The sequence below is a fragment of the Ursus arctos genome, unplaced genomic scaffold (assembly GCF_023065955.2).
Source record: "Ursus arctos isolate Adak ecotype North America unplaced genomic scaffold, UrsArc2.0 scaffold_2, whole genome shotgun sequence".
Taxonomy (NCBI): Eukaryota; Metazoa; Chordata; class Mammalia; order Carnivora; family Ursidae; genus Ursus; species Ursus arctos.
Window position 1 is genome coordinate 67,665,044 of NW_026622874.1, and position 27,286 is coordinate 67,692,329.

Sequence of the window (27,286 nt, forward strand, 5' to 3'; positions counted from 1 at the left end):
GCGCCAGCGCGCATGCCCAGAGCCCGCCGCGGCCGAGACCCGCGGGCGCCCGGGGTGGGCAGCCGGCGGCGCGTGCTCGGCGGGGGCGGGGCCGCGTGCGCGCGTGCGCAGAAAGGCCCGCGCTCAGTCGCACGGCCAGCTGAGGAAAAGCGGCGCGGCGCGGCGGGCGGAGGTGGGTTTGCGGTCGGCGCGGCAGGCCGGGGGGCGTGACGGCCCGGCGCGGGGTCGGGTCGCCGGCTGTCACCGCGGCGGGGGCGTGCTGAGGGAGGGGACGTGGGGCAGTGCTGCGGGGCCTCCGTCCGAGGCGGGGCGCGGGGGCCGGCCGTGGCGCGGGTCGGGGGTCCGGAGCCCTTGTGCCCGGGGTCCGCGGCCGTCCGCCTGGCCCTGCCCGCCCTCCCCGGGCCGGGCCCCGCGGACCGAGCGCGGGGCGGGGCGCGCCCGGGCCCGGGGCCCACCTCGACCCCGCCGGACGCCCACCCCGGGGGGCAGGGCCGGCGCCCCTGACCCGCGGAGGTCTGCGGCCCGCCCAGGGCGAGGCGTCGGAAAGAGCTCTTCCTGTGTCACTCTTTTCTCGGGGCACTTTCCGGCTCTGCGGGTAGGAAATCCTCTTCTGGAGTCGAAATTGCAACAGATTCTCTGATAACGTTCTGCCCTTGAAGACCTACAGCTGCTTTCCTCTCGGCCCTTTGCTTGCCCCAGGATGACACGCCCGCCCACCTGCCGCCTAGGTATCTATCTGCCCAGCCTTGGAGCCCTTGGAGTGGCTGCTGTGCCAGGCGGCTGCCGTTCTCCAGGCCTTGCCCGCAGAAGGAAGCATTTGCGCAGGCCCCCGGGCACTGTGCTTTCCAAGCCTTGAGTAAGCACAGCTGGAGGTCGGGGATAGGCTGCACCAGGTCACGGTTTTCTTTGGGCAGGGGTGCTGGTGGCCCGGCTACAGGTTTTCATTGATGACCTCACTCTGTACAGGAACAGACGCTGTGGGGCTCCTGGATTGCCACTCACTGGGCTGACATTAAAGGCCAAAGGTTGTCTAAGAGCCACCTGGGCTATGGGGAGGCACAGGTAGACTGTTAAGATAGCGGTGTGGGAGGGAGGTTGTGGCTGTGGTTGTGATGCTGGTGTTTCGGTGTTTCCCCAGTTTTTTATTCCTACTTAGGAGTCTGTCTGCCTTTCCCCGGGCCAGTAGGGGCACTGGGAGGTGGTTTTCATTATTTTGATGTATGTTTGCTCAGGTGTCAGCGGGGCAATTGCAAAAAACACAAAACAATGCCCCCCCAAAAAACCAAAAAAAAAAAAAAGAAACCCCCAAACCCTACTATTCCACAGATGTAGCTGTTTCCTCCACTTAAGGGTGAGGGCTCATAGCAGACACCTGCAACTGTTTGCTTAATTGTTTTGGGGACAAGCATGTAGGTTCTATTCATTTGAAGGGATACAGGCTCTGAGAAGCAAACCCAGATAGGAAAAGGTCCAGGAAGCTCTCAGAGGTTTTGCAGTAAGCCCTAGCCGGTGGTGCAAGCCCCACATGCACTTCCTTTTCTGAAGGTTGGTCCTCAACTAATCTTCTCAGCCCTCAGATAAAGCCTTTATGTGAAGTGCTTATCCGGTACCAAGTGCTCTGTTTAGAAGCTTGTCTCTCCCTGTGAACAGGGTGAGAACCACGTCACATTCATCTTTGCTCCCCTGTTGTCTGGCATGGAGTGGGCAGGCAGTTTTCTCTGAACGGCTGTTGAACCAAGGTGCTAAGGCTAGTGCACTGGTTTTCATCTGCGTTAAGGGTGACCTTCGGGGAACATAGACGTCATCCGGACAGGCTTTTCATAACAGTAATAAAATTCACCCCCTGAGTCTGCAAGTTCACCTGCAGGTGGGCCTCAGCGCACCTGCCAGGAGTGTCCAGCAGGCCAAGTGACCTTGGGTACACTGTGTTGCTCCTAATTGCAGTTACGGTCTGAGCCAACCTCAGAAGACATATTTGTTTGCTTTTAGATGGTTTCTGGTTTAAAGCACATAAGAACAATGAAGCAGGTTATAAAAAAGCACTTAACATTTACCCTGTTCAATGTTTTACCTGTTGTAGCATACCTTTCCTGTTATGACAACTCTGTCCATGGAAGAAAGAAGCCCTTTTTAACTCAAAGCAGCAATTTCAGTGGCTGTTACAAGTGTCACTTTCCAAATGGAGATAATATCAAAGGGGAAAAAAAAACACCTCAGGCATTTTATTAAGAATCCACTTGAACTCTTTATTCAGTGGTTTTCGTTATGCTTTCAACACAAATTTATCGAAATCCTACTTGCCTTCACACAAGGAGGCCCAAGCGGGTTCTGTGGCCGCAAAGCTGTGGGAGCCTCTTCGCGGGAGCTCACGGTGCAGGGAGGAGGGGGGCCGCTGCATGCCCGCACAGGTGGATAGAGTTTGCTGAGGAAAGAGAGCAGTAGCCTCCGGCTGGCCTTCGGTAGGGATTCCTCAGGACTTGAGTTAAATTTTGAAGAAGGAATAGATGTGGCGAGACCGTGTGAGGGAAAGAGCCTTCCAGGCAAAGGGACAGTGCCTGTGCCATGAGAAGGGCATGGCCTCCTCGCACCCTGCTGTTGCAGGAAGGGCCTTGGGAAATTCTGGTGGTCAGGGACAGCAAGGCTGGCGGCAGATTGGGAAGAGGGTTTGAGTTCCAGATTCAGGTTTGAACTTTACCCTGAGAGCAGTGGGAAGCCCCCAAGGGATCTTGGCTTTGTGAGTGACGGGGCAGCAGTAGCCTTGTTGGGTGGTGAAGGCCTGCGCTGAGTTGGAAGCCATTGGGGGGCCATAGAAGCCCCCCTAGCCAGAAAGGGTGTAGGCCCAGCACAGAGGAAGGGTGCTGGGGGACAGAAAGGAGAGTGGGACCCCGAGACAGGTGGCTGCGGGAGGGGAAGGGCCAGGGAGAGAGGCGGTATAGGGAACACTCCCAAGAGAAGGTGACAGCAGTTGGCAGCACCATGCCACTCACACAGGGTGCTGGAAGGAAGCTGGCTTCGGGGCAGGTGACAACTTTTGGTGTGGAGATACTAAGCTGAGGGTCAGTAAGGCTTCCCAGTGGTAGATGGATGTACGTTAGTCTAGAGCCAAGGAGAATGTCCTGGGCTCGAGAGTGTTTGTGGGACTCCTTCCAGTGGTGCTGAAGCCACAGGGACTGGGATGGGCCTCCCCAGGGGAGCGTGTGGAGTATGCATGAGAAGTCCGGAAGCACCTGATGTTTTATGTCCATACAGCAGAGGGTGGGTAAGGTAGTGGGAGTCTGGTTTGTAAGCCCTTGGCTTTGGGCCGGGGCGGGGGCAGGACTGTGGGCTTTTCTTTCTCACAGAGCCCATTTGTTGGTTAGAGTAAACAGCGACGTGTGAGATCCTAAAGGTACAAAAACAGATGTTTGATGCCAGGGGCCTTCCTGTCTCATGGCTTTATGTGCCTTTTGGGAAACCCAGATTGTCATTCTTCTCAAAGGACCCATTTCCCTCTAGACCAAGGGTTGGTCCCCTCAGAGCGTTCTTACAGTTAGATTTCTGAAAAAAGTGTTTTTCAGACCCAGAGACCGATTCAAAGTTGTGGGATTCTCGAGGTGCCCTTGCTGTACTTCCAGGACCCCAGTTCCTGTGTGGTACATTGGCGTTAGCAGCAAGCAGGACTTGGGAAAGACTCTCAGTGCAGAGGAGCAAGTGTGTGGTGCCCCCTGCCGTCTTCCTCCCACACCCGGGGGCTGAGGGGGAGAGGGTGAGGAAAGGCCCATGTTGCAAAAGGAGCCTCTCTCTGCCCTCGGGTGGCACAGGGCCCCACAGGGCTGGTCTGGCCTTCAGATAAGTGCACAGTGGGCTGTTAGAAGTTATCTTTGTCTCTGAAGGAACGTGCTCCTCACTTAGGGCACCCGAGAGACAAGATCTTGTTCTGCCCTGTGGCAGTTATGTCCCCCGCCTGGCTGTGGGACCTTATCAGTCTCCCCTGGGTATTGCACAAGGACCTGCTGGCAGGGGTCACATGTGAGCAGTCATGGTTTCTCCCTCCAGCCTACCCAAGCTGCTCTCTCCTTTTACAGGTGATTGAGAACACACTAGACATGGCTTGACCTGTTTCCCATAATCTGACACTGTGTCTGCCTAATCGTTACACAGTTTTAATTGGGTACCACACACAGTGAGGGTGTTGCTTACCAATGGACGATTCTGTTACCAATAAAAGCCTTACTGTATAGTATTCTAAATGTAGCTCCTTACCTGCTCCCACTGAAAGCTTCCCTCAGCATTCTGTCCCTTCAGCATTTCCTTGTATCATTTTCCAGGGCTTCTCTATCTGCAGTAATTCCTTTTCCAGCAACAATTGTTCTAGCCTTCAAATCTTGGTAAAGCTGCTGGCCTGAGATCCAGGTGTATGCATTAATTCCTGCTGCCTCAAACATCCTTCCCTGCCTTTGGGGCTGTCCCTCCCCACCACCCAGCACAGCCAGGCCTTGGTCTCAGGCTCTTTGGCTTCTGGGAGCCCGTGCGGCTGGACTCTAGTACTGTTTTGTCATCTGCTCCGTGAATGATGGTCACTGGACTGCCCTCTTAAAGACTGAAGGGCTTGCCCGCCCCTGAGTGGCTGTGCCCACTGTGGCCCTGTCCTGGGCCCATGGTGTTGCTTCTGCTTCCTGGGCCAGGACCGCCTTGTCCGTCAGGACCCAGCTGAGGCCCCTGACGCCCTGTGCTTTCCTGTCCTTGCACCTGCACCTGGGTTGACATGGTCTGTCCATTCCTGTCCCCCCAGGCAGCAGCTCATGGAGAGCTTGCGTCTTTGTTTCCGGCACTTGGTACACCGGCACCCAGGAAGTGTTTTGGATGCCTATTAAAATGATTATACTTGCAAGACTCCCTCTCGCTCCAGCTTTGTTGTCAGGTCTAAAAATACTTGCTAACAACCTGCTGTGTGCCCAGCCTTCTGAGGCACACTTGTGACAGGCACTTTGCTTGGAATTCAGACAGGTCAGAATTCTAATGCTGCTGACAGGCCAGTTGTCTTCTGCTTCTAATTCTGCGCAGCTGACTGATGCATTACGTGCCCTGGGGGTGTTTTTCCACACCTGCTATTAGGAGGACCCTTTTTTTGCTCAGAAGATACAGATCCTGCATTAGCAGAGCCCCATTCCAGCCTTAGCCCCTGCCTGTGGGCAGACCAGGCCAGGCTGGGGCAAAGGTATTTGAGCCAACAGAGGGACGTAGGGAACTGTTTGGAGTGGCTACCAGGGACCTGTTCCAGGTCCTGTGCCCTAGACTTAGGTGCCATTGGTAAGACCTGCATTTGAACTTCTGCCTGGAGACAGGCAGACGGGCCAGCCAGCTGTGCTGTGATTAATGCCTTGTTAATGGTTACACCCCTTGTCCCTGGCACGCGCCCGCCATCGTGTGCCACCAGCAAAGGGCCACTATCCACTTCCCCAGAACTGGCTGCCTGGGAGTCGCTGTGGAGTTGCCAGTTGCCATTAATATTTGAAAACTCCCTGTGTTCTGCTTCAGGGCTAAGGCAGAGAACAGCCTGCCCCCTCCGTTATGCGAAGATGCCTGCTGGGAAGGTCACATGCATAGAACAAGTTGGCAAATGCCTCTGTTATTATTTAGAATTAAATTTTCCTCTTGGGCTAAAGTGGTTTGGGATTTTTCTGCGTCTCCATGTTTCTTTCTCTTGTTTCCTCCTTCCCGGGTACACTGGATATGGCGGGAGGCTCCTGGACTCAAAAATCGTCATGTGGTAGAAGAGCTAGACTCATAAGCAGGTCATCCCAGCAGCGTGCCCACAGTTAAAACCGTTTTTGCACAAGGAGGGGTGGAGTGCAGTGAGGGTGCCCTCAGCCCTGCCGGGGAGGTCAGGAAGGACAGGTGAAGGAGGGGACGTTTGGGCCGAGGTGTGAAGCCGATTGGCGTCTCCTGCCTGGCCTCCCCCTCCTCAGGGGTCGCCTGGTGCGTGTGGTACCTTGGGCCAGATCCTGAAGGGTTTCAGGTGCAGCCCAGAGCTGCGTTGGTCACTTGGAGCGTACGATAGTAGGGAGACGCTCAGGAAAGCAGTTGGAGGTACAGGACCTGAGTTCACAAGAGGATTTTAGGCTGAGAAGAGCATGGACCCCTGTGAAAGCCACATTAAGAGACACGTGGAGGGAGGGGAGGAGGAGTGGCATGGTGGCCGAGGGGTCAGGAGACAGGCACGAGGGAGGAGGGCGGGAAGGGGGAGGTCTCCACAGAGGAGAGCTGAGAGCCGTGGGGTCACCCATGCATGCTTCAGGGAAATAAGGGTCCAAGGGTGTCCCTGCAAGGTGGGCACACCCCACTCTCTCCAGAAGCCTGACTGGGAGGGAAAGAAGGAGCAACAGAGCCGGAGCAGCACGTGGGTTCTTATGGTGGAGAGGGACGCAGGCGAGCCGGGTGCCCAGGAGGTGAGATCCAGGACCCAGGGGAGATGCAGATCGAGGGGCAGAGTGGGAGGGCCACAGGTGGGTGTGAAGCTGTCACTGGTGTGCAGAATGAGAGAGGGTGCTGGCCAGGCGGCTCTGAGGGCCCTGACCAGGGCAGCATTATTTTTCCCCTCTGCAGCTGGTGTGCAGGCGCAGAGAAGTGCACCGCTGGGCTGGCTTCCCCCGTGGGTGTGCCTGGTGGCTAAGACAGGAAGACTGGAGGGGCTTGGCAGGCACTTCTAGGCTGAGTGGGCGAGGAAGTAAAGCCAAGAGGGCCGCTGGGTAAGGGGAGATAGAGTCACGACGTGTGGGAGGTGGGGAGAGGATCGTGACGAGCTCTTGGATGGGGTCATGAGAGTGGGTTGTCAGCGACACGTCATCTCTGGCAGTCAGAGCTGACCAGGATGGGGATGAAGCAGTAGAGATGTAAAGTTTGTGAAGTTGGGGAGTATCAGGCCAAGGCTGCCCACTCTGGCCTCTAGTGCTCTGCAGTGACAGCTTTGAGCTGGGATGAGACGGGGTGGGAAACAAGGACCCTGGGTAGGCAGAGTCCAGATGGAGGGGATGGGGTCCTGGGAGAACTTAGAGGGGGGCAGGGTCCGGGGAGAGCTCAGATAGAGGGGAACAGGGTCCTTGGAGAGCTCAGATGGGGGGGTGTGGTCTGGGAAGAGCTCAGATGGGGGGACAGGGTCCTTGGAGAGCTCAGATGGGGGGCGGGGTCTGGGAAGAGCTCAGATGGGTGGGTGGGGTCCGGGGAGAGCTCAGAGGGGTTCAGGGTCCGGGGAGAGTCGAGGTAGAGGGGCATAGGGTACAAGGGAGCCCCTGCTGTCTGGCCAGAAGGACGAAGGGCACATTCGGAGAGAGGATGAGGAGGTGGGTGCTGTGTCTCAGGTTCCAGAGCCAGAAGAGAGGTGGGAATGGGGGAGGTGGGTGAAGGCAGGACGGCACAGTAAGGGAATGTGGGGGATTGGTGACTGTGGTTACCCCAGTCAGGGACCCCATCACTGCCAGCCGTCTGCAGAATTGAGACCCTACAGCGAGGGCTCAGATGGGGGCATGAATACCTCCCCCTGCCCCAGTTCCACACAATGACCTGCAGCTTTGTCACTGTGGCCTCCAGCAGATTCCCAGGAGTGGAATGGGGCATTTTCCTGGCCTCCCCACAGACAGGTGGGAAGACTAAGCCTCGTGAGGAAGTCTGATTTGACTCAGACTTGAGAAGAAGGTTCCAGAGTAGTGGGAGAAGGTGGGCATCACCTGCCTTGGAATGTGCCCTGCTGTAGGCCTGCTCTCATGGCCATGCCCATCCCTGCCCCTTCTGGTCTTCTCAGCCAGATGGCCTCAGGGACCTCTCCCAACCCTCCACCTCCTGCCACCTAACTTCCCTGAAGCTCCACCTTCCATGTCTGCCATTCCTGACTCACTGGTGCCCTTTCAGGCTGTCCCCCCGGCCACCGGCCCTCCCTTGTACCCAAATGCCCCGTAAGCTGAGCTCTCGCTTCCCACACAGGTTGTCTTGCCTGCCTGCCCCACTGCCTGGTGGCCTCGGCACTCCAAGCATCTCCGTGTCAGGCAGCAAACCTGTCTTTCTCATGCACACACCCGAGGGAGGGCTGAAGCGGGGCTGGGTCACCTCCTCATGCCCATCTCTGGTGCCAAGTGGGTGTCATTCCACTGTGCCCTGGCCTTTCCGTAGGCTCTACCTTGAGAGAGACCGGTGGCCTCCAAGGCTGCGGGGTACCTAGAGATTGAGAAAGCTGTGAATTCCACTGCCTGAGAGGGGAGAGCGGTTCTTGGTCCCGTGGAACTGCACAGACCCAGAACCGGGCACATCCCCACCCCTCCTTCCCAGTCCCGCTGTCCTGCTGCACACACACAGCACAGGGCTGGGGCCGCCGCCTCCTTCCTCTCCATTCTTTGCTTGCTGGTCCTGCTCCCTGAACAAATGTAGGATTGCTCAGAACACAGAGGAAACGCTGAGCCACAGCTGCTGACTCCAGCGGTGCAGCCGCCCTGTCCTGTGCTCAGTGACTAAGGCCCAGCAGGCCCAGCTCTGGACCGTGCGCTGTTCTCAGCTGGGGGTGGGGATGCAGCCTGTGGGGGGCGGTCAGAATTCCGTTGAGGGCCTACTTCCCTCTGCACACAGCTGCCCCTTGCCCTTTGGCGGCGCCCAGGGCCATGTGTGTGCTCCCTCCGTGAGGCTGACTCAGTGGCGGAGAAGTCCAGGAGCCAGACAGTGAGAGGCGGCTGTGCCATAACAGACACTTCACACTCCATCCCGCACTCCCTCCGCTCTGCCAACCTCACCCCTGCCTTGGGCCAGGTTCTGTGTTCCCTGTTTGGGTGTCTGCCCCCAGCACTGGGTCCCCACTTCTGGTGGAATCCACCCCTGAGCAGTCTGTTGGGCCCACCCCGTTTTCTCCATCCTCCCTGGCTGGTCTTACCCCACCCTCCTTGTGCCTCCTGTCTGGACTCAGCCCTCCTTCCTTGGCCACCAGGGGGATTTTTCTAATGTGCCACCTTCTGCTTAGACTCTCCTACTGTCCCACTTGTGTGGGGCTGAGGTCCAGTCTCCTAGGGCAGCTGGTACCACAGCCATCAGTCCCCTCCTGTCCCAGCTCTGGCCACTCAGCACCACCCGCCTCAGGCTCCCCAGATTGCGGTGCCCTCCTTTCTGTGTCCTGCCCACTCCGGCACCTGGCCCGCTCCCGTCTCTGTACACTCAGGGCCCCTACCATTGCCCCTTCTGCTGTGCTCCGGTGGAGTCAGCGCCTTGCCTTGGTAACCTCTCATGGCACAGAGGAGGTCTCTTAACAGAAGCCTGTCAAATGAACGAAAGTCTGGGGCAGGGGGAGGCACGGCCTGGAAGGGAGGCCTGGAGCCCAGTGCGGGGCGGTTAAGATGAAGTCACCCAGGCTTCATGTGTCTGTGCTTGTCACAGGAGAGTGAGGTTCACAGCCAAGAGTTTGGGAAAGTCATGTTCCTCGCTTCAGAGGTGAGAAATGCAGAGGTCCCGTGACTCTCCAGACCCTGGGCAGTGTTTGGGGACAACAGTGGGGCCCTGGGAAGCCAGCCTTGCACACGCTGAGGAGAGCACGTGGGTCCAGGCGGCCTGTGCTCCTGAAGTGAGAGGGGCAGAGGCACAGCAGGGGTCTCTGTGAGCGCCCTGGAAGCTGCCAGACCTGGGGTGGTTCTGCCCGTGCTGAGGACTCGTGGGTACCTCTCTGTACTTGGTTTCCTCATCTGTAAAGTGGAGCCAGTCCGCATACCACTGACTTGTCCTCAGGATTAGGGGAGATGGGAATGCAAGGCTGAGTCAGTTGGCGGCCGGCAGCCATGGGCTCCGTGCTCCGCAGCTCGTGAGGATTAGGGTGGGAGGGGTCCAGCTTGAACAGGTGCTGCCAGCTGCTTGTACCCGGACATCTCCTGCCCCGCTGTCCTGCAAGGAGGTCTTGTCACTCCCTCCCTGTCCGCTCTTTCCTTTCACCCTGCTCCTGTCAGCAGGGGCACCGTGCGCCTGACAGAGCAGAACCAGCAGGTTCGGGGCGCCTGGGCTCCTGTATCCGGCCAGTACCTTCTCTTCCTGTTGCCCTGGGGGACAGAGTGGGGGTTGATTTGAACTCCCATGGGGTGCACCCGGCGAAAGTGATCCTCCTAGGAACTCCCTTCCCAGAAACAGCCACGCTGGCCGGGGCCTGTGGGGAGGACCACCCAGTGCATGGGAGCTCATCACAGCCTGGTGTAGACTTGCCTTTGGCACCCTCAGGACAGTGTACGTGGCCAGAGGGCTCAGCGGTCATCACGGTGGGACGGGAAACCAGACTGAGTTGTTGCTGGCATAGCAATGTAACATTTGGGAGAAATAGGGATCACTCATTTCCACTTAGAGTTCTGTTTTGTTTTGTTTTGTTTTAAGATTGATTCATTTGAGAGAGAGAGAGTGCATGGGAGGGGCAGAGAGAGAGAAACTCCAGCAGACTCCTCGCTGAGCTTAGAGCCCGATGCGGGGCTTGATCTCAAGACCCTGAGATCCTGACCTGAGCCGAAACCAAGAGTCGGATTCTTAACCTACTGAGCCACCCAGGGCTGCCTAGAGTTCTAGTTTATTTTTTATCAAGAATAACTTGCTTCCTATCTGTAGGTAGCCTAAACCCTCAAAACAGGCATAGAGTTTGTGAGGGTCACTGGAAGGGGCTTACAGGGGAGGGGGAGGCAGGTCTGTCAAAGAGGCCCTTTGGAGGGACTATCCCTAAAGATTGAGCTGGGGACTTGGGTGGGCCTGTGGGAGAACCTCCCCTACCAGAAGGGGCCATACCCGGGTGATGACCAGGTATGATGACCGGGTCCCTGTCCCTCCCCAGACATCCGTGAGCCTGTAGCAGGCCAGGGGACCCTGTGGAGCAGTAATGAGAAGCCCTAGGGACATCTGAGCTGCTGTGTGTGCCAGGCTAGGCTGAGTGCTTTCTATAAACAGTCTTCGTTAATCCTCCTAACAATTGGCTTTTAAGCACTGTCGTTGGATCACATCCCTTCCCTGCTTCCGGCTGTACCTAGAAAAAAATCCAGACTCCTCCCCGTGCGTGATCCGGCCCCTGGATGGCTCTGCTGCTCTTTGCCTTGCTTGCTGTGTTCTGGCCATTCTGGATGACCTTCTCTTCCTGGAGCACACCAGCCTGTTCCTGCCTCAGGGCCTTTGCACTTACTCCTCTCATTGTCCAGAGTGACCTTTCCTCAGCTCTCTTGGCAGCTTCCTTCTCATCCCTTGAGCTCAGATTGAGAGAGGTCCACCCTAGTAGTTTTCACCCGCCAGGCGTGCCGTGTCCCTGGCTGTCTGAAGTCATCACTGCGTTTCTGGTGAATCTGAAAGGATATTGAATAGAATCTTTTCAGTTTTCCCAGAACTGCAGGCTAGGCCCAGAGCTGAGGACAGAACACACCGAGTACTTCCCTATATTCCAAATGCAGGGAACTACAGGCAGCTGGGGCCGGCCTCCTCCCATGGGGCTGGTGGGGAGGTGTCCCCTGAGAACCAGCCTACTCTGTCGCTCTGCAGCAACCCTGACACTGGTGGGGGGTGGCCTTAGGTGAGTCAGCGTTTGTGATCAAAAGTCCTTCCCTTCCTTCTGCATTGGAGGCCCAAGGAAAGTGGTTTTCCAGGGCACCTGCTAGCCCAGCCCTGCTGGCAGGCTTAGAATAGACAGCGGGGTGTCCAGAACACCCACAGTACAGCAGGCAGGGGAAAGAGCAGCAGAGCCGGGGCGGGGAGCACAGAGGAGGGGAAATGAGAGAGAGTGGGGTGTGCTTCTCTACAGGCTGCCACCCCTACCCCAGCCCAGCCAGCGAGCCCAGAGTGTGACCTCACCCTGCAGGTGTTGCACGAGGACCCATGCCCGTGAGGTGGGTTGTTCTTACCAGCTCCGTTTCATACGCGGGTACCTGCCCGTTGGGGAAGAGGCATGGCTTGTGTGAGCTTCAGGCAAACAAAGATGGACTTGGAAGCCAGGCCTGCTTGACTTAACACTGGATCATCTCCTGCATTAGCTCCTGCCTCCCTTCTCCACCCCTGACCCCTGGGTGTGGACGTGGAAGCATGGCCACCTTCCCCCTTCCTGGTCCCTTGGACAGCAGCCGGGTTGGCGGGGGGGCGCATGGGGCGCAGGTGAGGCCTGTTTTCTGCGTCCCCGCAGTCGTGTGGTAGCCGTGAGCTGTAGGAGGAATGTCTGGGGGGACAGGCACGTCAGCTCCAAAGCTTACCTCCAGGGCACGAGTGTTCAACTGAGAGTAGTTTATGTGTTCTCGTATGTTCGGCGTGTTTCCGGCCCCCTGGCTTCTCCTTCCCGGTAGCCAGCTTACACGATCTAACGTGGTTGTGAATGAGTGTGTCAGTCTAAGGAAAAGGCTTTGTGGGGTACGCACTAAAATGTGAGTACTGATTATCTTTAGGAGGAAGAGGGGTGGGGTGGGGACTGAAACAGGACTTGACATTTTTGTTCTGTAATTTTGTATTATTGGCCCTTTTTGTGATGATGAATTCATGTTTTAAAATGACAACAACTAAGTGGACCACCCTGGATCTGGTTTCAGAGATGCCTACGGAGGTCGCTGCAAGCCCGGCTTGCCTGGTCCCGGAAGGGCCATGCTCGCTCTTGGGGTGGGACCTGAGGAGGATGCCTATGGGGGTCCAGGCAGCTCCTTCAGGGTCTCCTGAGCACGCCCTGGCCTCCCTCCGAATCTGGCGTGTCCCCGAACTCCTTGCTGCAGCAAACGAAACCGTTTGTCTGCTTCTCCCTGAAGGTCCTTCTGAAGGAACTTTGCAAGGTGCGATAATCGTCTTTGGAGTTGCCAGTTTAATATTCCACCAGAATGGGAGGCCGGTTGAGTGAGGATTGGTGCTGTCCTGCCCAGCTCTGGTTCTGCTTATAAACATGTTTACTGCCCCAAGAAGGAGCTGCTGCTTTTCACGCACGCAGGATGGACCTGGGGTCCCCTTCAGAGGTTAGTGGGCTTAGAGCCTAGTATAAAGGATCTAAACCCTATAGGTGGAGTGTCTGGCTGGCTCAGTCCGAAGAGCGTGCGATTCTTGATCTCGGGGTTGTGAGTTCGAGTCCCGCATTGGGAGTAGAGATGACTTAAAAATGAAAACAACAACAACAACAACAACAACAACCCCCCCCCCAGCAAACCTATAAGTAATTTGCTCCTGGGGGGCTGTGGAGTGCAGCCTGGGCATGGCTCTGGACCTGACTCTTTAGGGCCTTTGAAAGGGGGACCCGGCTCCTCTCCCGCCCAGGACAGAGCAAACTTACGGCCTCTGTGGAGCCTTCTTTTCTTCTGAAGAGGAAGGCTCCAGCCTGGCAGCAGGCTGGGTCCCTCTGTGGGTGAGGCGCTCTTGGTGGGACATGTGAAATGGGTGTTGTTACAAAACCTTGTTTTAGCTCCTCTCATCCTATAAGAGCAGCAACTGCTCCGTATCCAAGCGAGCTGGAACCGGACTCCAGCAGGCCCTGGCACACCCATGTGCACAGCAGCATTGCTCACGGTGGCCAGGAGCTGGAAGCGACCCGTGCCCACCGACACAGGAGGGGTAAACACAACGTGTTCTGTCCACACACTGTGATATTCTTTAGCCATAAAAAGGAATGACATTCTGATTGGGGGAGGGCAGGACGGATAGGTGGAGCACAGAGGTATTTTAGGGCAGTGGAAGTTCTCTGTATGGTCCTGTCGTGAGGGTACGTGTCATCATACACTCGTCCAGACTCCTAGAAGAGGAGCAAACCCTCTTACCCGGCAGGTTTCCGGTGTTGATGACATGTTTGCACAGGCTCCTCAGCTGGAGTAGATGCCCCGCTCTGCTGAGCCGTGCTGATGGTAGGGTGTCCCTGCATGCGTGGGGGAGCCGGGGGCATGAGAAATCTGTGTCTTCCTCTCCATTTTTCTGTGAACTTGAAACTGCTCTAAAAAATCGTCTTAGGGGCACCCGACTGGCTCAGTCAGTAGAGCGTGCAACTCTTGATCCTGGGGTCAGGAGTTCCAGGCCAACCCTGGGTGTAGATATGACTTAAAAAATAAAATCTTAACAAAATAAATAAAAATAGTCTTAAAAAAATCTGATACACGGTAAAAACCTAGATGAACCTTGAGGGCGTGATCCTCAGTGAGATAAGGCAGACACGGAATGTTGAATGTGTATGATTCTGCTTCTGTGGGGCTCTGTGTGTCCGGTTCATAGAGACAGAGGCAGAAGGGTGGGCGCCAGGCCTGGGGAGGGGGCGTCCGTGGGTAATGGCAGCAGAGTTTCAACTGGGGAAGAGGATCTAGGGACGGACGGTGGTGAGGGCTGCACAACCGCGTGAATGCGCTCAATGTCTCAGAACCAGGCACTTAAAAATGGCTAAAATGGTAAATCTTCGGTATGTTTTGCCACAGTGAAAAATACCCTTTCAAGGGACTTTCTCCAGCCGCCTTCTCACATGTACAGGTTTTATACTGTAATTCTTGAATCTCCACTCAGCGTTCTTAGGCATGACTTCCTTTTTATGTTTTCAGATGAGTGTTCTAGATGCAGGAGAAACTGGAACGATCAGGTTATTTACCAAAACCTCCTGAAGCAAAGCTCTGAGACCTCTCGTCCACTTGTACCGTCCCGGGTGGAAAGGCTGGTCTGAGGTAGGAGGCAGACATGGTGCTTGTGTGCCAAGGGCAGGAGCCTTTGGCAGAGATGGATGTTAAGTTGCGGGCTCCCGAACGGCAGACTTGTGTTTGGCCATCCTCGTGCGGTGCAGTGACCCGTTAGCCAGAGAGTCTGGGGTTGCACAGCGTACCCGTTTCATAACGTCTGCCTGGATCTCCGTGGTTGCCCACAGCAGAGGGGTGGTACCAAATCCCCCAACACCTCTGGCTCATTCAGACCCAGAAATGTCTTAATGTCGAAGCCACGACAGCTTCCATTTATTTCACCAGCCCTCGTGTCTGCTCCCCAGCAGCGATGCCTCTCTACCTGAAACTTAGCTGGCATTTCTAGAGAGTTCAGGGCTGGCCTCTGGATTCTGACCCAAGCCGAAAGCAGAGGCTTAACCCACTGAGCCACCCAGGTGCCCCAGTATCCACTTATCTTAAATGGAAGCCCTTCAAATACTTTACAGAAAGATTAAAACAAAAACACGTTCTTTAAAACATGAACCTTCAGGGGCGCCCGGGTGGCTCAGTCACTTAAGCGTCTGCCCTCAGCTCAGGTCATGATCCCAGGGTCCTGGGATCAAGCCCCAGGTGGGGCTCCCTGCTCAGTGGGGAGTCTGCTTCTCCCTCTCCCCCGCTTGTGTGCGTGTGCTCTCTCCCCTCCCCCCAGATAGATAGATCAATCAATCAATCAATCTTTAAAGAAGAAATTAAAACAAAAACTGTGAAAGTTCATATGCATATATTAAGCCTGACTTTTAATCCAACAGGGTATGGGGTGGCACACAGGTTAGCAGCAAGGCCTCAGAGACGGGGCTGGGGATTTCGCTGCTCCGTGCCCACGCCCGGCAACCTACGACTGTCCTCCTGGGCACCCAGCACCATGGACCCACCGGGGTACAACTGCTTTGTGGACAGAGACAAGATGGACGCTGCCGTGCAGGACCTGGGCCCCAAGGAGCTGAGCTGCACCGAGCTGCAGGAGCTGAAGCAGCTGGCCCGCCAGGGCTACTGGGCCCGCAGCTACGCCCTGCGGGGCAAGGTGTACCAGCGCCTGATCCGGGACATCCCCTGCCGCGCCGTCACGCCGGACGCCAGCGTGTACAGCGACATCGTGGGCAAGATCGTGGGCAAGCACAGCACCAGCAGCCTGCCCTTGCCCGAGTTCGTGGACAACACGCAGGTGCCCAGCTACTGCCTGAACACGCGCGGGGAGGGTGCCGTGCGCAAGATCCTGCTCTGCATTGCCAACCAGTTCCCGGACGTGTCCTTCTGCCCCGCCCTGCCTGCCGTCGTGGCCCTGCTGCTTCACTACAGCACGGACGAGGCCCAGTGCTTCGAGAACGCCTGCCGCATCCTGGCCTGCAATGACCCCAGCAGGAAGCTCGTGGATCAGAGCTTCCTGGCCTTCGAGTCTTCCTGCATGACCTTCGGGGACCTGGTGAACAAGTACTGCCAGGCGGCCCACAAGCTGATGGTGGCCGTGTCCGAGGACGTCCTGCAGGTCTACGCAGACTGGCAGCGCTGGCTGTTTGGGGAGCTGCCCCTCAGCTACTTTGCTCGTGTCTTCGATGTGTTCCTGGTGGAGGGGTACAAGGTGCTGTACCGCGTGGCGCTGGCCATCCTCAAGTTCTTCCACAAGGTCAGAGCTGGGCAGCCGCTGGAGTCAGACAGCGTGAAGCAGGACATCCGCACCTTCGTCAGGGACATCGCCAAGACCGTGTCTCCAGAGAAGCTGCTGGAGAAGGCGTTCGCGATCCGCCTCTTCTCCCGGAAGGAGATCCAGCTCCTGCAGATGGCCAACGAGAAAGCCCTGAAACAGAAGGGCATCACCGTCAAGCAGAAGAGGTAGGCGGGCCTCTCAGGGCCTCAGGTGTGGCCCCGGTCGGCTCTGAGGGGCCCGGACGGGGACGGACTGGGACGCACCGTGGGGGCTGGGGCCGGAGCTTGTCCCGCCCGCCCTGCGCGGATAGAAAACCACAGGAGGGAAAACGGGCCTCATGGCCACAGCCACAGACTGCTTAGGCAGCTGTGGGTGTGGAAGGTGCAGGGTCCTGCCCTCTGGGACAAGGCCCATGGCTGAGACGGAAGCCGGACGCTGACTATGGAGTTGGGTATGCAGTGGGCCAGGCTGACCGCCGAGCATCATTTCAGAGCCGCCCCTGCTCTGCCCCTTGTGCTCTGGGCTCCCTTGATTGCTGTCCTCATGGCTGCTGGGTACGCCCCCCCCCCCCCCGCCCCGAGCACAGCACCTGGGGGAGCCAGGCTGGGAGGGGTCCACAACGTCCCCACAGCGTCTCGGCCTGACCAAGCCGTTGGTACGGAGACCCTTCTCCTGGGCCACAGGCAGGTGCGTCCCAGCCATCAGTACCTGCCACTAACCTGTCCTTGTCTGTTTTATTTTTCTTCCTCTTCTCTGTATCCATTGCTTCCTCCTGTTTTTCAGTGTTTCACTCTCTAAAAGGTAGGTCTGTTACCACTGCTCCATGCCTGGCCTCTCTCCATCTTCCGGCCTGGCTGTCCCAGGGCCTGGCTGTGTGCTCCGGCTCTCAGGGCTGGCTTTGGCAGTGCTGCCTTAAAGCCTGGCTGATGTTCAGCCTCTGTCTGTCTGCTCAGCTGCCTCGGATGTGTGTCTGTCAGTGCTTGGCTGGCTCGGAAGCCTTGTCTTGCCAGAGCTGGCTCACTCTCTGTCCCCATTTATTAGAGAAAAGGTGCTTTTGTCCCGGCCCAGGCTGGGTGCTCTCCCCTCTGGAACCTCTGGGGGTGGGGCTCCAGGGGTCAGCGCCATCCCATTTCTCCCTCAGTAGGTGAGAAGCCCCCCCCCCCCAGCTTAGCTTACACAAGAGGCTCTGCATCCCTCCAGGGTGGGGGGCGCGGTCAGGGCTGGGGTCCCGTTGTACTCTGAGCCCTCCCCGCTCTCCCCAGGCAGTTTGTGCACCTGGCCGTGCACGCAGAGAACTTCCACTCAGAGATTGTCAGTGTGAAGGAGATGAGAGACATCTGGTCGTGGGTCCCCGAGCGCTTCGCCCTCTGCCAGCCCCTCCTGCTCTTCTCGTCCCTACAGCACGGGTACAGCCTGACCAGGTAAGACCCAGGAGACCAGCACACGCTAGGCCTGCCCTTCCGAGTTCCCGAGCCATGGACTCCCGGAGCCCGCCGGTGCAGGAGGACAGAGCGAGCCGTGGAGCCACTCCAGAACATTGTGGTGGTGGCTGGAGATGGGCCCTTGGATATACTGGGCAAGCCCCTGCCTCTTCCTGGGGGCCCTCCGGAATTGGAACTCCTCTTACTCCCAGGCCACCCACACTTCAGGGGTCGTTGCCCTGCATGCACAGCACAGCTCCAGGCTTCTGTGTAGGTGTTGTGACAACACGGGAGGCAGAACCCCACCCAGGAGTGTGAAGAATCCTAGCACGGGATGACCCGTGGCCTTGGGTCTCTGCTCTCCAGCCCCCACTTGGCTGGTCCACAGATGGGGCCAGGGTGCTCCGCAGGGCCCCTCAGGGCATACCGCCTGCCAAGCAAGGCAGCTCTGCCGGCTACAGCCCCAGTCAAGCCTCCGATGGCAGGTAGCCTCAGAAGTTCCTGGCTTGGGTCACAGGTGATCCCACAGAGGTGGCATAGCTAGAGATACCTTCTCCTGCTCCCCACCTCTGTGCTCTGTGGGAGGCCCGGCAGGAGCGCGGGACAGCCAGGCAGGGCCACCAGGGACGCCGAGCAATCCCTGGGCGCTTGGTGCCACCACAGTGCAACGTCAGGCCTCCTCAGGCACTTCCTGGCGTTGCCTGTCTCCCAGGCTCAGGCTCCTGGGCACGTTCCGAGCTTTCCTAGAGCAAGGACCTGTTCCTCTGGTCTTGTCTCCCGGAAGCACCCGGCACGTGGCCGTACCTGCTAAGGGCGATCTGCTGTGCCCCCCCCCACATCATACCAGGCAGACGTCTGAGGTAGCTGACTGCTCAGCCCCCAGGCTGCCTGGCCTGGGCTCCGTCTTGGCTGAGACGTGTCCAGGCCAAGGCGCTGCCAGGTCCTTGACCATCATGCCTGGTCCCCAGAAGACAGGGAGACCTGGTTCCCAGGCCCATCTACCCCAGACAGCCCGGGCTTCTCGGATGCAATGGGCACCAGATGCTGTGGCCAGAGGTCGTGCCAAGCGGGATGCCAGGCTGGCATGTGTGCTCTTTGCTCCCAGGTTCTATTTCCAGTGTGAAGGACATGAGCCCACCCTCCTACTCATCAAGACCACGCAAAAGGAGGTGAGGAGGGGTCCTTGGCTCTGATGAGCTTCGGGGAGGGTGGGTGCTTCCCTGAAAGCTTCACCCAGGCATTCTGCACTTAGGGTCACGGGGTGGAGTGGGCCCTCCATGGAGGGGTGAGTCCAGCCTCCCCGAGTGACCACCAGGGACCCAGGGACCCCTGTCCCCCTGGGCGCTCTCAGCTCCTGTGAAAGCAGCCTGACCCCCCACAGCCTGGCTTCAAGGAGCACTGCAGAGATAACCTAGTGAGCAAGGCCCTCTCTCCCCTCCACCTGCTGTCTTCACCCGCCTCTACCACCCTGATAGCTAGTCATCAGGGCCCAGCAGTAGCCGTCACCTGGAAAGTGCCCTGAAGCGTCTAGGAGAGTCCGTACTCGCAGGCCTCCAGGGGTATTGCTCCCGCTAGACGCTCCTTGTTCCTTGGCTTCCAGACCTGCACCCATGGGAGTTTGAGGTTCCTCACCCTGTTCTGGACCCTGTGTCTGCATTCTAGCAGGTGACTCACTGTCAGACACTGGGGGCCAAGCCTGCAGCCCCTCACAGGACTGAGTCTTCTGGTGAAATCTTGTAGTTTGCTGGCTGACGGGGCTGGGGAACATTCTAAAGCAGGGTCATCTCTTGGAAGCTTCTGTGTGAGGGACACCCCTGGGGTTGGTGGCCAAAGTCCGAGTGCGGGCATGGGCTCCTCCCCGTACTTGAGGGCCAAGGAGGGAAACAAAAGCATCCCCAACAAGCCGATGCCGGCTGAGGCGGCCACCTACCCATCCTCACTGCCCGCCCCATGCCCTCCAGACTCCGACCTCCTCACACTGCTGGCCACCTCCAGCCCTTGCCCTCGGGTTGGAGCAGGGGTGCGGCTCTGCCAGCAGTGCCCCCCAGCAGTGAGCGAGGGATGCTCCTCACGCCCCGGGCCTTTCTCCCCAGGTGTGTGGGGCTTACCTGTCCACAGACTGGAGTGAGAGAAACAAGTTTGGAGGCAAAGTGGGCTTCTTTGGGACCGGAGAGTGCTTCGTGTTTCGGGTGAGTGAGTCTGCCAGGGTCCTCACCCCACAGGGGACCCCGCTGTTGGCTTCTCGTTGGTGATGGTCAGACCACACTGCCGCAGGCCGTCGCCCTGTGCAGCATTTCCCCAGCCCGGGTGCGGGGCCTGGTGCTGACGAGACTGGTGGGGGACATGTGCAGGAGGACCCGTGGGGGACCGTGAGCTGTGACTCATGCTGCCCTTTGCCCTCAGCTGCAGCCTGAGGTCCAGCGCTACGAGTGGGTGGTCATCAAACACCCGGAGCTGACCAAGCCGGTGCCCTTGGAGGCCCCCGCCGCCCCGTCCCCGCCATGCCGCCCTGTTTCCTCTGACCCTGCTGACCGCCTCTCACCCTTCCTGGCAGCACGTCACTTCAACCTGCCCTCCAAGACAGAGTCCATGTTCATGGCTGGGGGCAACGACTGCCTCATCATAGGTGGGCACCCCCCGCACCCCAGACTGGACTCCTGCCAGCCCTTGGCCTCTTAGCCTAGGAGATAGGTGCAGCATCGTGGGGTGCAGAGCTCCTGCATGGGAGGTGCTCCCCACGGGCAGAGGAAAAGAACTGGGATTGCGGGGGCTGGAGCAGGTGCGGGGGCAGGAGTGGGGACAGGAGGGTGGGCGGTGGGGGACCCTGGCCCGCCCTGTGGTCTTTGAGAAGTCTCTGGCAGGGCCAGGTCAGGGACAGCTAGGAAGCTTGCCCCATCCAAGTGGAGATGCTCAGAAGCGGGGGGAGAGTGTCTCGGGGGCAATGCTGGACAGAGGGGTGGCCACTGACCGGAGCATCCCGCAGGTGGAGGGGGCGGCCAGGCGCTCTACATCGATGGTGACCTGAACCGGGGCCGCACCGGCCACTGCGACACTTTCAACAACCAGCCCCTCTGCTCTGAGAACTTCCTCATCTCGGCTGTGGAGGCCTGGGGCTTCCAAGACCCTGACACCCAGTGACGGGCCTGCACAGACAGTGACTGAGCCGTCACCGTGGGGTGGGGGTGGGGCAGGGGCCAGGCCCCCTCTTCAGGGGGAGGCAGTGAGGAACAACCCCCCCCCCCCCCTACGGTGGGCAGCATCGAGGAGCAGCTGGGGCCCTGGGGCTGGGTCGGCCAGAGGATGCCCGGAGCTCAGCTGGCTGGGCCTGTCCCTGCTCAGAGCTGCTGCTGCCTCAAGCTTGGGCTCAGGCCCCAGTTCTCCTCTGTGGAGGCATCCTGTGCCTGAAGCCTGGAGGGGCCACATCTTGCACCCCCTGAGGCTTAGTCGCTTGGTGCGAGGCGGGAGGGGGCGGGGGGGGGGGGGGGGCAAGACGGGCAGAAGGAGCCTTCCACCAAGTGTGGGGCCATGGCGCCCCCTGCTGGTGCTTCTGAGCATAGCTCCGGACCAGAGTCCTGCGGCCACAACGGGTCCTGCAGCCGGTGGCCACCTGGCCAGCGGCTGGCGCGGGAGGCTCCCCAGAAGAGACAGGCACCCTGGGGACTGCTCCTAGGCCATGTTCCCCTGCCCCTCCCACCTCAGGAGTGCCCGCCTGGGGCTTCTAACCCCATGCTCTCCTCCCCAAGCTGGCCTCTTGGACAGTGAATGCAAGGGGAAAGGGGAGGGCAGGATGTGTGCTGAGCTCTGAGCCCCTCCTGAGGGAGGGCCGAGCACCAGTCTGATGAAGGGCTGGAGGGGACATCACTGGTTCTTGCATTGCAGAGCCTGGGGCTTCTGCTGGGCCTCGCTGTGGGTCCATGCCCGAAGAGGCCGCCCCAGATGGCCCAGGGAGGGGCCCTCCCTCTGCAGCTGACCCCACACCAGCCAGCTCCATGTCCAGGAGAAGTGCGGGCCCATGAGGGCTTCTTCAGCCCTCCTCCTGTCAGGGGCTGCCTCTGCTCCCCGCCAGTCTCGGCAGCAGCCCCAGGATCCTGTCCAGACTCCTCAGCATGGCATGCTCGTCTTTGTCCGTCCCCACACGCCCCAGCTTGCTAGGGCTGCCCCCTCCCCAGATCCCTCCCATGCAGCTCCTTCACATGGGCCTATGCATCCCTCTCACAGCCCTGTGGTGGGCAACGTAGCATGGTTTTCTTGTGCTGCCGCCTCTGCCCCTTTCCCTGCCTGGCCTGGCCCCACACAGGCCCTGCCGACTGTAGGTGCTAGTGAAGACTTGTCAGGGAGTGGTCTCCTGCCTCGTGACCTCCCTCCGCTGGTCCTGAGGGCCTGGGCACCCGGGGGATGGGGAGGGGAAGCTGACAGATACCCGAGCAGCCATGTGGAGCTGTGGGAGCCTGGGCCACAAGTGCCAGGGGTCTCGCCCCCAGCCTGTTCCCCACGTAGCTGCAGCCAGCCCCTCGGTGTCCCCGTGCGCCACGCCTCTGCTGTTTCCATCTCACTTGTTCCTCTTGTGGGGCATTGGCCCTCCTCTGCCCACCTACTCCAGTCTCCTCTGAACCAGGCCACTGTGGTGCGGGAGGAAGGACCAGGAGCCCTGTGTGGCATTGGGCCAGCCACGAATCTGCCTGGAACTCTTTCTCCAACTGTAAAATGGGGCAAGTCATCCTGCTCTGCTGTCCCTGTGGGACTCTCGAGAGGCTCTGAGGGGGACAGTGTGAGCCCCTAGTGAGAGGAGAGGTGCCGGGAGGCAGTGTCACTGCCCCCCCCCCCACTGCCGTCCTTGTCCCCTGCCCCGCGTCCCCACCACCCTCTGTTGTAGCGCCAGCTTTGGTGTTCATTAAATATAATCTTGTTATATGAACTCCGAGAGTCCAAGTCTGGTCTCTTCAAGCAGAGGGGCCTCCAGGGGCTCCCCTGGGCATGCCACCGAACGGCGCGGGCGCCAGAAGCTGCACCCTCGTGATGCTGGTCAGTGCATCATCTGTGGAAAGCTGACCCTTTGCAAGTGGTATTCCAGCGTTGTCTACACGGCTCCCTCTTGAGGGAGGCTGGGGGATTCTTTGTCTGGTGAGTGAGTCCAGAGGAGTCTCTGTGGCTGCCCTGAGGACCCTCAGGGTCCAGTCCAGGAGGGCAAGCGCTGCTTAGCCGCCGTGTCTGTGTCTAGTGTGAGGTCTCTGTGTGCATGTGCACGGTACTCCGTTCCCTTGGCTGGCACGTCTTCTTCCCAGCTGTCCCGATGAGCAAAAAGGTATGTGTGATTATTACCTTCATTTTTAATTCCTATCTGTTGTCCTTGTTATGTATCAGGTGTTCCCAAATGGAGCATGTTTTGTTAATATACTCCATCATTTATTAGTACCTAAAATTTGCTTTTGATGTTAAAAATAGCTAATGTTTTATGGAATTGTGTGACAAATTATTCATTTTTCTTTTTTTTAAAGATTTTTACTTATTTATTTTTTAAGATTTTATTTATTTATTTAACAGAGATAGAGACAGCCAGCGAGAGAGGGAACACAAGCAGGGGGAGTGGGAGAGGAAGAAGCAGGCTCATAGCTGAGGAGCCTGATATGGGGCTCCATCCCATAACACCGGGATCACGCCCTGAGCTGAAGGCAGGCGCTTAACGACTGCGCCACCCAGGCGCCCCTAAAGATTTTTATTTATTTATTTATTTGGCAGAGAGAGTGGCAGCGAGAGAAGGAACACAAGCAGGGGGAGTGGGAGAGGGAGAAGCAGGCTCTCCGCTGAGCAGGGAGCCCAATGCGGGGCTCGATCCCAGAACGCCGGGATCATGACGTGAGCCAAAGGCAGACACTTAACGACTGAGCCACCCAGGTGCCACAAATTATTCATTTTTCTAGAAACATTTAAAAGTTTATTTTGAGGGGCTCCTGGCTGGCTCAGTGGCAAGAGCATGGGACTCTTGGTCTTGGAGTCGTGAGTTCAAGCCCCATGTTGGGCGTGAAGTTTTCTTAAAAACATTTTTATTTTAAAAATAAAACAGAACATAATTTAAAGCAGTTCATTTAATTAAATAATTTGTTAAAGTAAACTATATGCCTTTAGGGCTTGAGAGCATCAGTTTTTCAAGAATAATTTGTAATACAAGAGTAAGTCATTTGTATTATGAATTTTTCAGAGTTTTAATTGCTGAATTAAAATTAGTATTTCAACTTTTCCTGCTTTTACAAGCCATGTGCCTATTTTTTTTAGTTTTTCATGGCAACTTGTTTTAGAAAATTCTGAAGATTTCAGGCTTTCAAATTTATAGTCCCCTTAAGTATTTTATGTTTAATAGATTCAGTGTTTGTAACTTTTAATTTGGAAATAATTTTAGACTTACAGGAGAGATGCAAAGATGCTACAGAATTTCCAGAGACCCTGCCCGGCTGCTTCAGCACAGCTACGGGGCGTGTATCCAAGCACAGGTGAATGTCGGTATATCATGCTATTAGCGACAGATTTAATCCGATTCCTTCGGTTTTCCCACAGTCCTTTCTCTGTCCCAGGGATAGATTTAATTTGTACAGATATTTACACTTTTATTAAATCCAGAATGTCCTCAAAATTCACAAGACTAACACTGGTCAAAAAAAACACACAAATTGCCACTAATTCGCACTGTGAGGTCTCAGGAAAGGAGGCCCGTCTGGACTGTGCCGGTCATCCGCCCCCGATGTCTCATTTGCACGTGGAAGTTACCAGCTGAAGCAGGAGTACAGAGGACGCCTCACACACGCTTCACCAAATCGAAGTTAGAAGAAGTGCGTGGATCTTTAAAAATAATCTGGTATAAGACGAAATGATGATCTGGAGGACTTAAGATGGCAGGGGAGTAGGGGACCCTAAGCTTGTCTTGCCCCTGGAGCGTAGCTAGTGACCCAACCATTGTGAACACCCAAGCAATCAGGTCTGAGAGAACAAAACCGCACGTCTACAAGTAGGAAAGCGACCACCTTTGGGAAGAAACCAATATTGTGATGTATGTTGACTGACTAAAATTTAAATTAAAAATTATGGTCTTCATTATATTAGTGTCAGGTTGTTGTCAAGAAGTGAGGAACAGTGTCCCGTGACTCATCGCTGCAGATGAAATGCCTCACACATTGGCAGACACGTTCGCTTGACCCGACTGCATGGAATTTATTAACTCTGTGCTTGGGACCAACGAAGCAAAATCACTGGACACGCTGGGGTACAGACACACCATTAGAGACCTTCTCCTTCAGATTGCCGAATCCGCAGGTGTATTCCCTAGCTGGCCAGCTGGCTCCAGCTGTGAGAGGCGCCCCTGAGCAAGGGTGCCGGCGGCGACATGGAGGGTCTGGGAGCGGACCCTTCCTCCGTGTCCTACTGACGTGCACTGCCCAGCAAAGGACACTGCCAAAGGCTAGCGAGCTAATGATTAAGGAGGAGAAAGGGCCGTGTGAATCACTTTACCTTTCCATGGATGAAGAATCGCGAGACCCAGCGAAAGCAGACTGGGGTGTAGTGACTGGGTGTGTGGCTTGGCAGCTAAATCTAAGTTGGGAAAAGTGAAAATGATTTAGCAACATGGTTGCTCAGTGTTCACTTGAGTCCTAAATAAAACTAACACTAGCGGAACCTCACTGACGCGTTTGCTGTGAGAGCGTTTCTGTGGAACGGGAGGTGGTGGATGCGGTGTGTCTGGGAAGGACCGCCTGCGGGTGCGCGGAGGACCAGGAGGCACGGGCCTGCAGGAGGATGCCTCCCTGGACGTCTCTCTCCACTAGGAGCCACGCTCCGCTGCACTTGCTCCCGTGGCCAGCGCAGACCAAGCCCCTCCTGGTTTTGTTTACTCCCGTTCATGGCGCCCTCCTGCCGACTTGCACCGCCAGTGCGAGGAATGAGGGGAGCAGCCTGGGAACCTCGGTCCAAAGTCTCCATCCAGAATCGCACTGATCCGTCACACGGGAAGCCCAGTATCAGCAAGTCCTCCTCATGCAAAATGAGAATATTTTATCTGGAAGTTTGTATAAAGCAACATTAATGTCTTCCCGAATACCTAGCGTTTTAATTGGGTGTGCCGATATCCTCTATAGAAAACCACAAACCACAAGACCCGTTTTCTCTGCAACCGGGCAGATGCCCATCCTGGCAGGACTCCTCCCGGTGCTGGACCCTGCTGCCGGAGCCCCTCCACCCCTCCACCCCTCCTGGGGCAGCCGTGGGCTCTGCCTGTTCTGGGAAACTGCTTCTCTCTTATCTTCCTCACACTGTAGGCGGCACCCTTTTCCCTGCCGCTCCCTATTCCTCTGTGGGGCCCCCTACAACACTCTGGTTCTCCTTGGCCGCTTCCTGCTGCCCCACCCCGGGGTGGCCTGGCCCAGGTTTGTGTCGGCCCCCAGGGCTGGCTTTCTCTGGGGCAGGCTGTTTTTCGGTTCCTCTGCTGCCTCGGGGCCTTGACACAGGCCTGTGGCCGGGCCGGAGTTCCCCACCCTCAGTAGCTGGGGTGCTCCGGCCCCAGGACGCTTTCCCTGAGGCCCTGGAACCAGCGCCCCTCCCCCCCTTGAGCCTGTCAGCCCCTGTGCTGCTGTCCTGTGCAGGGCGATTCTGGAGGGGAGATGGGTGCGCTGCTCTCCTGCAGCAGTGAGCATTTCTGGGGCCCATGGTTGGCAGGTGCCCCCCAAACTCCCTGCAGCCACAATTTACTGTAAGCACTCTTTAGCGTCATTTTGTGATTGACCTCGAGACAGTGACATTGGCCTGTTCCCTGGGGAGGGGCGGCCCTGGGCACAGAGCAGTAGCCTTCAGATGCCTGCCTCCTGCAGCGGCATTGGCTGTGGTGACCAGTGACCCTTGTCTGCACGGAGCTCAGCCTGCCCACCCCCACTCCTGCGCCCGCCAGTACCTGCCCTCAGCAGGCCCCTCTGTGGGCCTGGTCCAGGATGCTGGTGGCCCAGCTCACATCCGCCCCCTTCCCTGCCATGGAAGTGCTTCGTTTTGCCTTTTTCAACGTGGAGCCTAACCCTTTGGCAGTGAGCGGCTCGGGGGCATTTGGCACATCCACGGTGCGCCACCATTCCCTCTAGTTCCATGATGTCTCACACCCCGAAAGGAAACCCATGCCCGTCCAGCACTTGCTTCCCAGTACTTCCCGTCTGACGGGTTCTGACAAGGTGAAGGGTGCACCTGCAAGAGGGTCAACGCAGTGTCCTCGTGGGAGATCTTCCCCCCGCAGCCCCCAGGGGTCCCCGCGGTTAGCGCCTGCAGCCGTGTTCAGGGAATGCACCCACGTACCCTTCTTCAGCCTCCTGCTCGTCCCTTAACCCCAGCTCAGGGACTGTCCACCCTGACACGTGAGCACCTGCTTGCATCCAGCAGCTGAGTTCCGTGCTTGCGATGGGCTGTGAGTTAAGGACACACTGGCTGCAGGCTCTCCCCTGCTCCAGACCCCCTTCATCTGTGAGGACCTTGTTCAGAGACCACCCCTCAGGGGCCGTCCAAGCTACCTGGTCCCACCCCTCTTCTGTATCATCTCTGTCTAGTAACCACAGTTC

General features: G+C 57.5%; 1 protein-coding gene across 2 annotated transcripts; it reads left to right on the top strand.

Annotated features, from left to right (window-relative positions):
- Nucleotides 1-89: 89 nt before the first annotated feature.
- On the top strand, nucleotides 90-25,375 carry TBC1D24 (TBC1 domain family member 24). 2 transcript variants are annotated; one of them, XM_026484960.4, is made up of 9 exons: nucleotides 90-172; nucleotides 14,496-14,615; nucleotides 15,395-16,472; nucleotides 17,071-17,088; nucleotides 17,550-17,708; nucleotides 18,814-18,877; nucleotides 19,802-19,897; nucleotides 20,112-20,334; nucleotides 20,692-25,375. In XM_026484960.4, the coding sequence occupies exons 3-9, from the start codon at nucleotides 15,508-15,510 to the stop codon at nucleotides 20,844-20,846; spliced, it is 1,680 nt and encodes a 559-aa protein (XP_026340745.1). In that variant the 5' UTR covers nucleotides 90-172; nucleotides 14,496-14,615; nucleotides 15,395-15,507; the 3' UTR covers nucleotides 20,847-25,375. The 2 variants fall into 2 exon arrangements, with proteins under 2 accessions (XP_026340745.1, XP_026340749.1); XM_026484964.4 differs by lacking the exon at nucleotides 17,071-17,088.
- The last annotated feature ends 1,911 nt before the right edge of the window (nucleotides 25,376-27,286 follow it).

Excerpts from the sequence above, each read along its gene's own strand:
- TBC1D24 (XM_026484960.4), top strand. The coding sequence starts at position 15,508 with ATGGACCCACCGGGGTACAACTGCTTTGTGGACAGAGACAAGATGGAC. Across the intron at positions 18,878-19,801 it reads TCAAGACCACGCAAAAGGAG|GTGTGTGGGGCTTACCTGTC; the intron begins GTGAGGAGGGGT and ends CTTTCTCCCCAG. Across the intron at positions 19,898-20,111 it reads GAGAGTGCTTCGTGTTTCGG|CTGCAGCCTGAGGTCCAGCG; the intron begins GTGAGTGAGTCT and ends CTTTGCCCTCAG.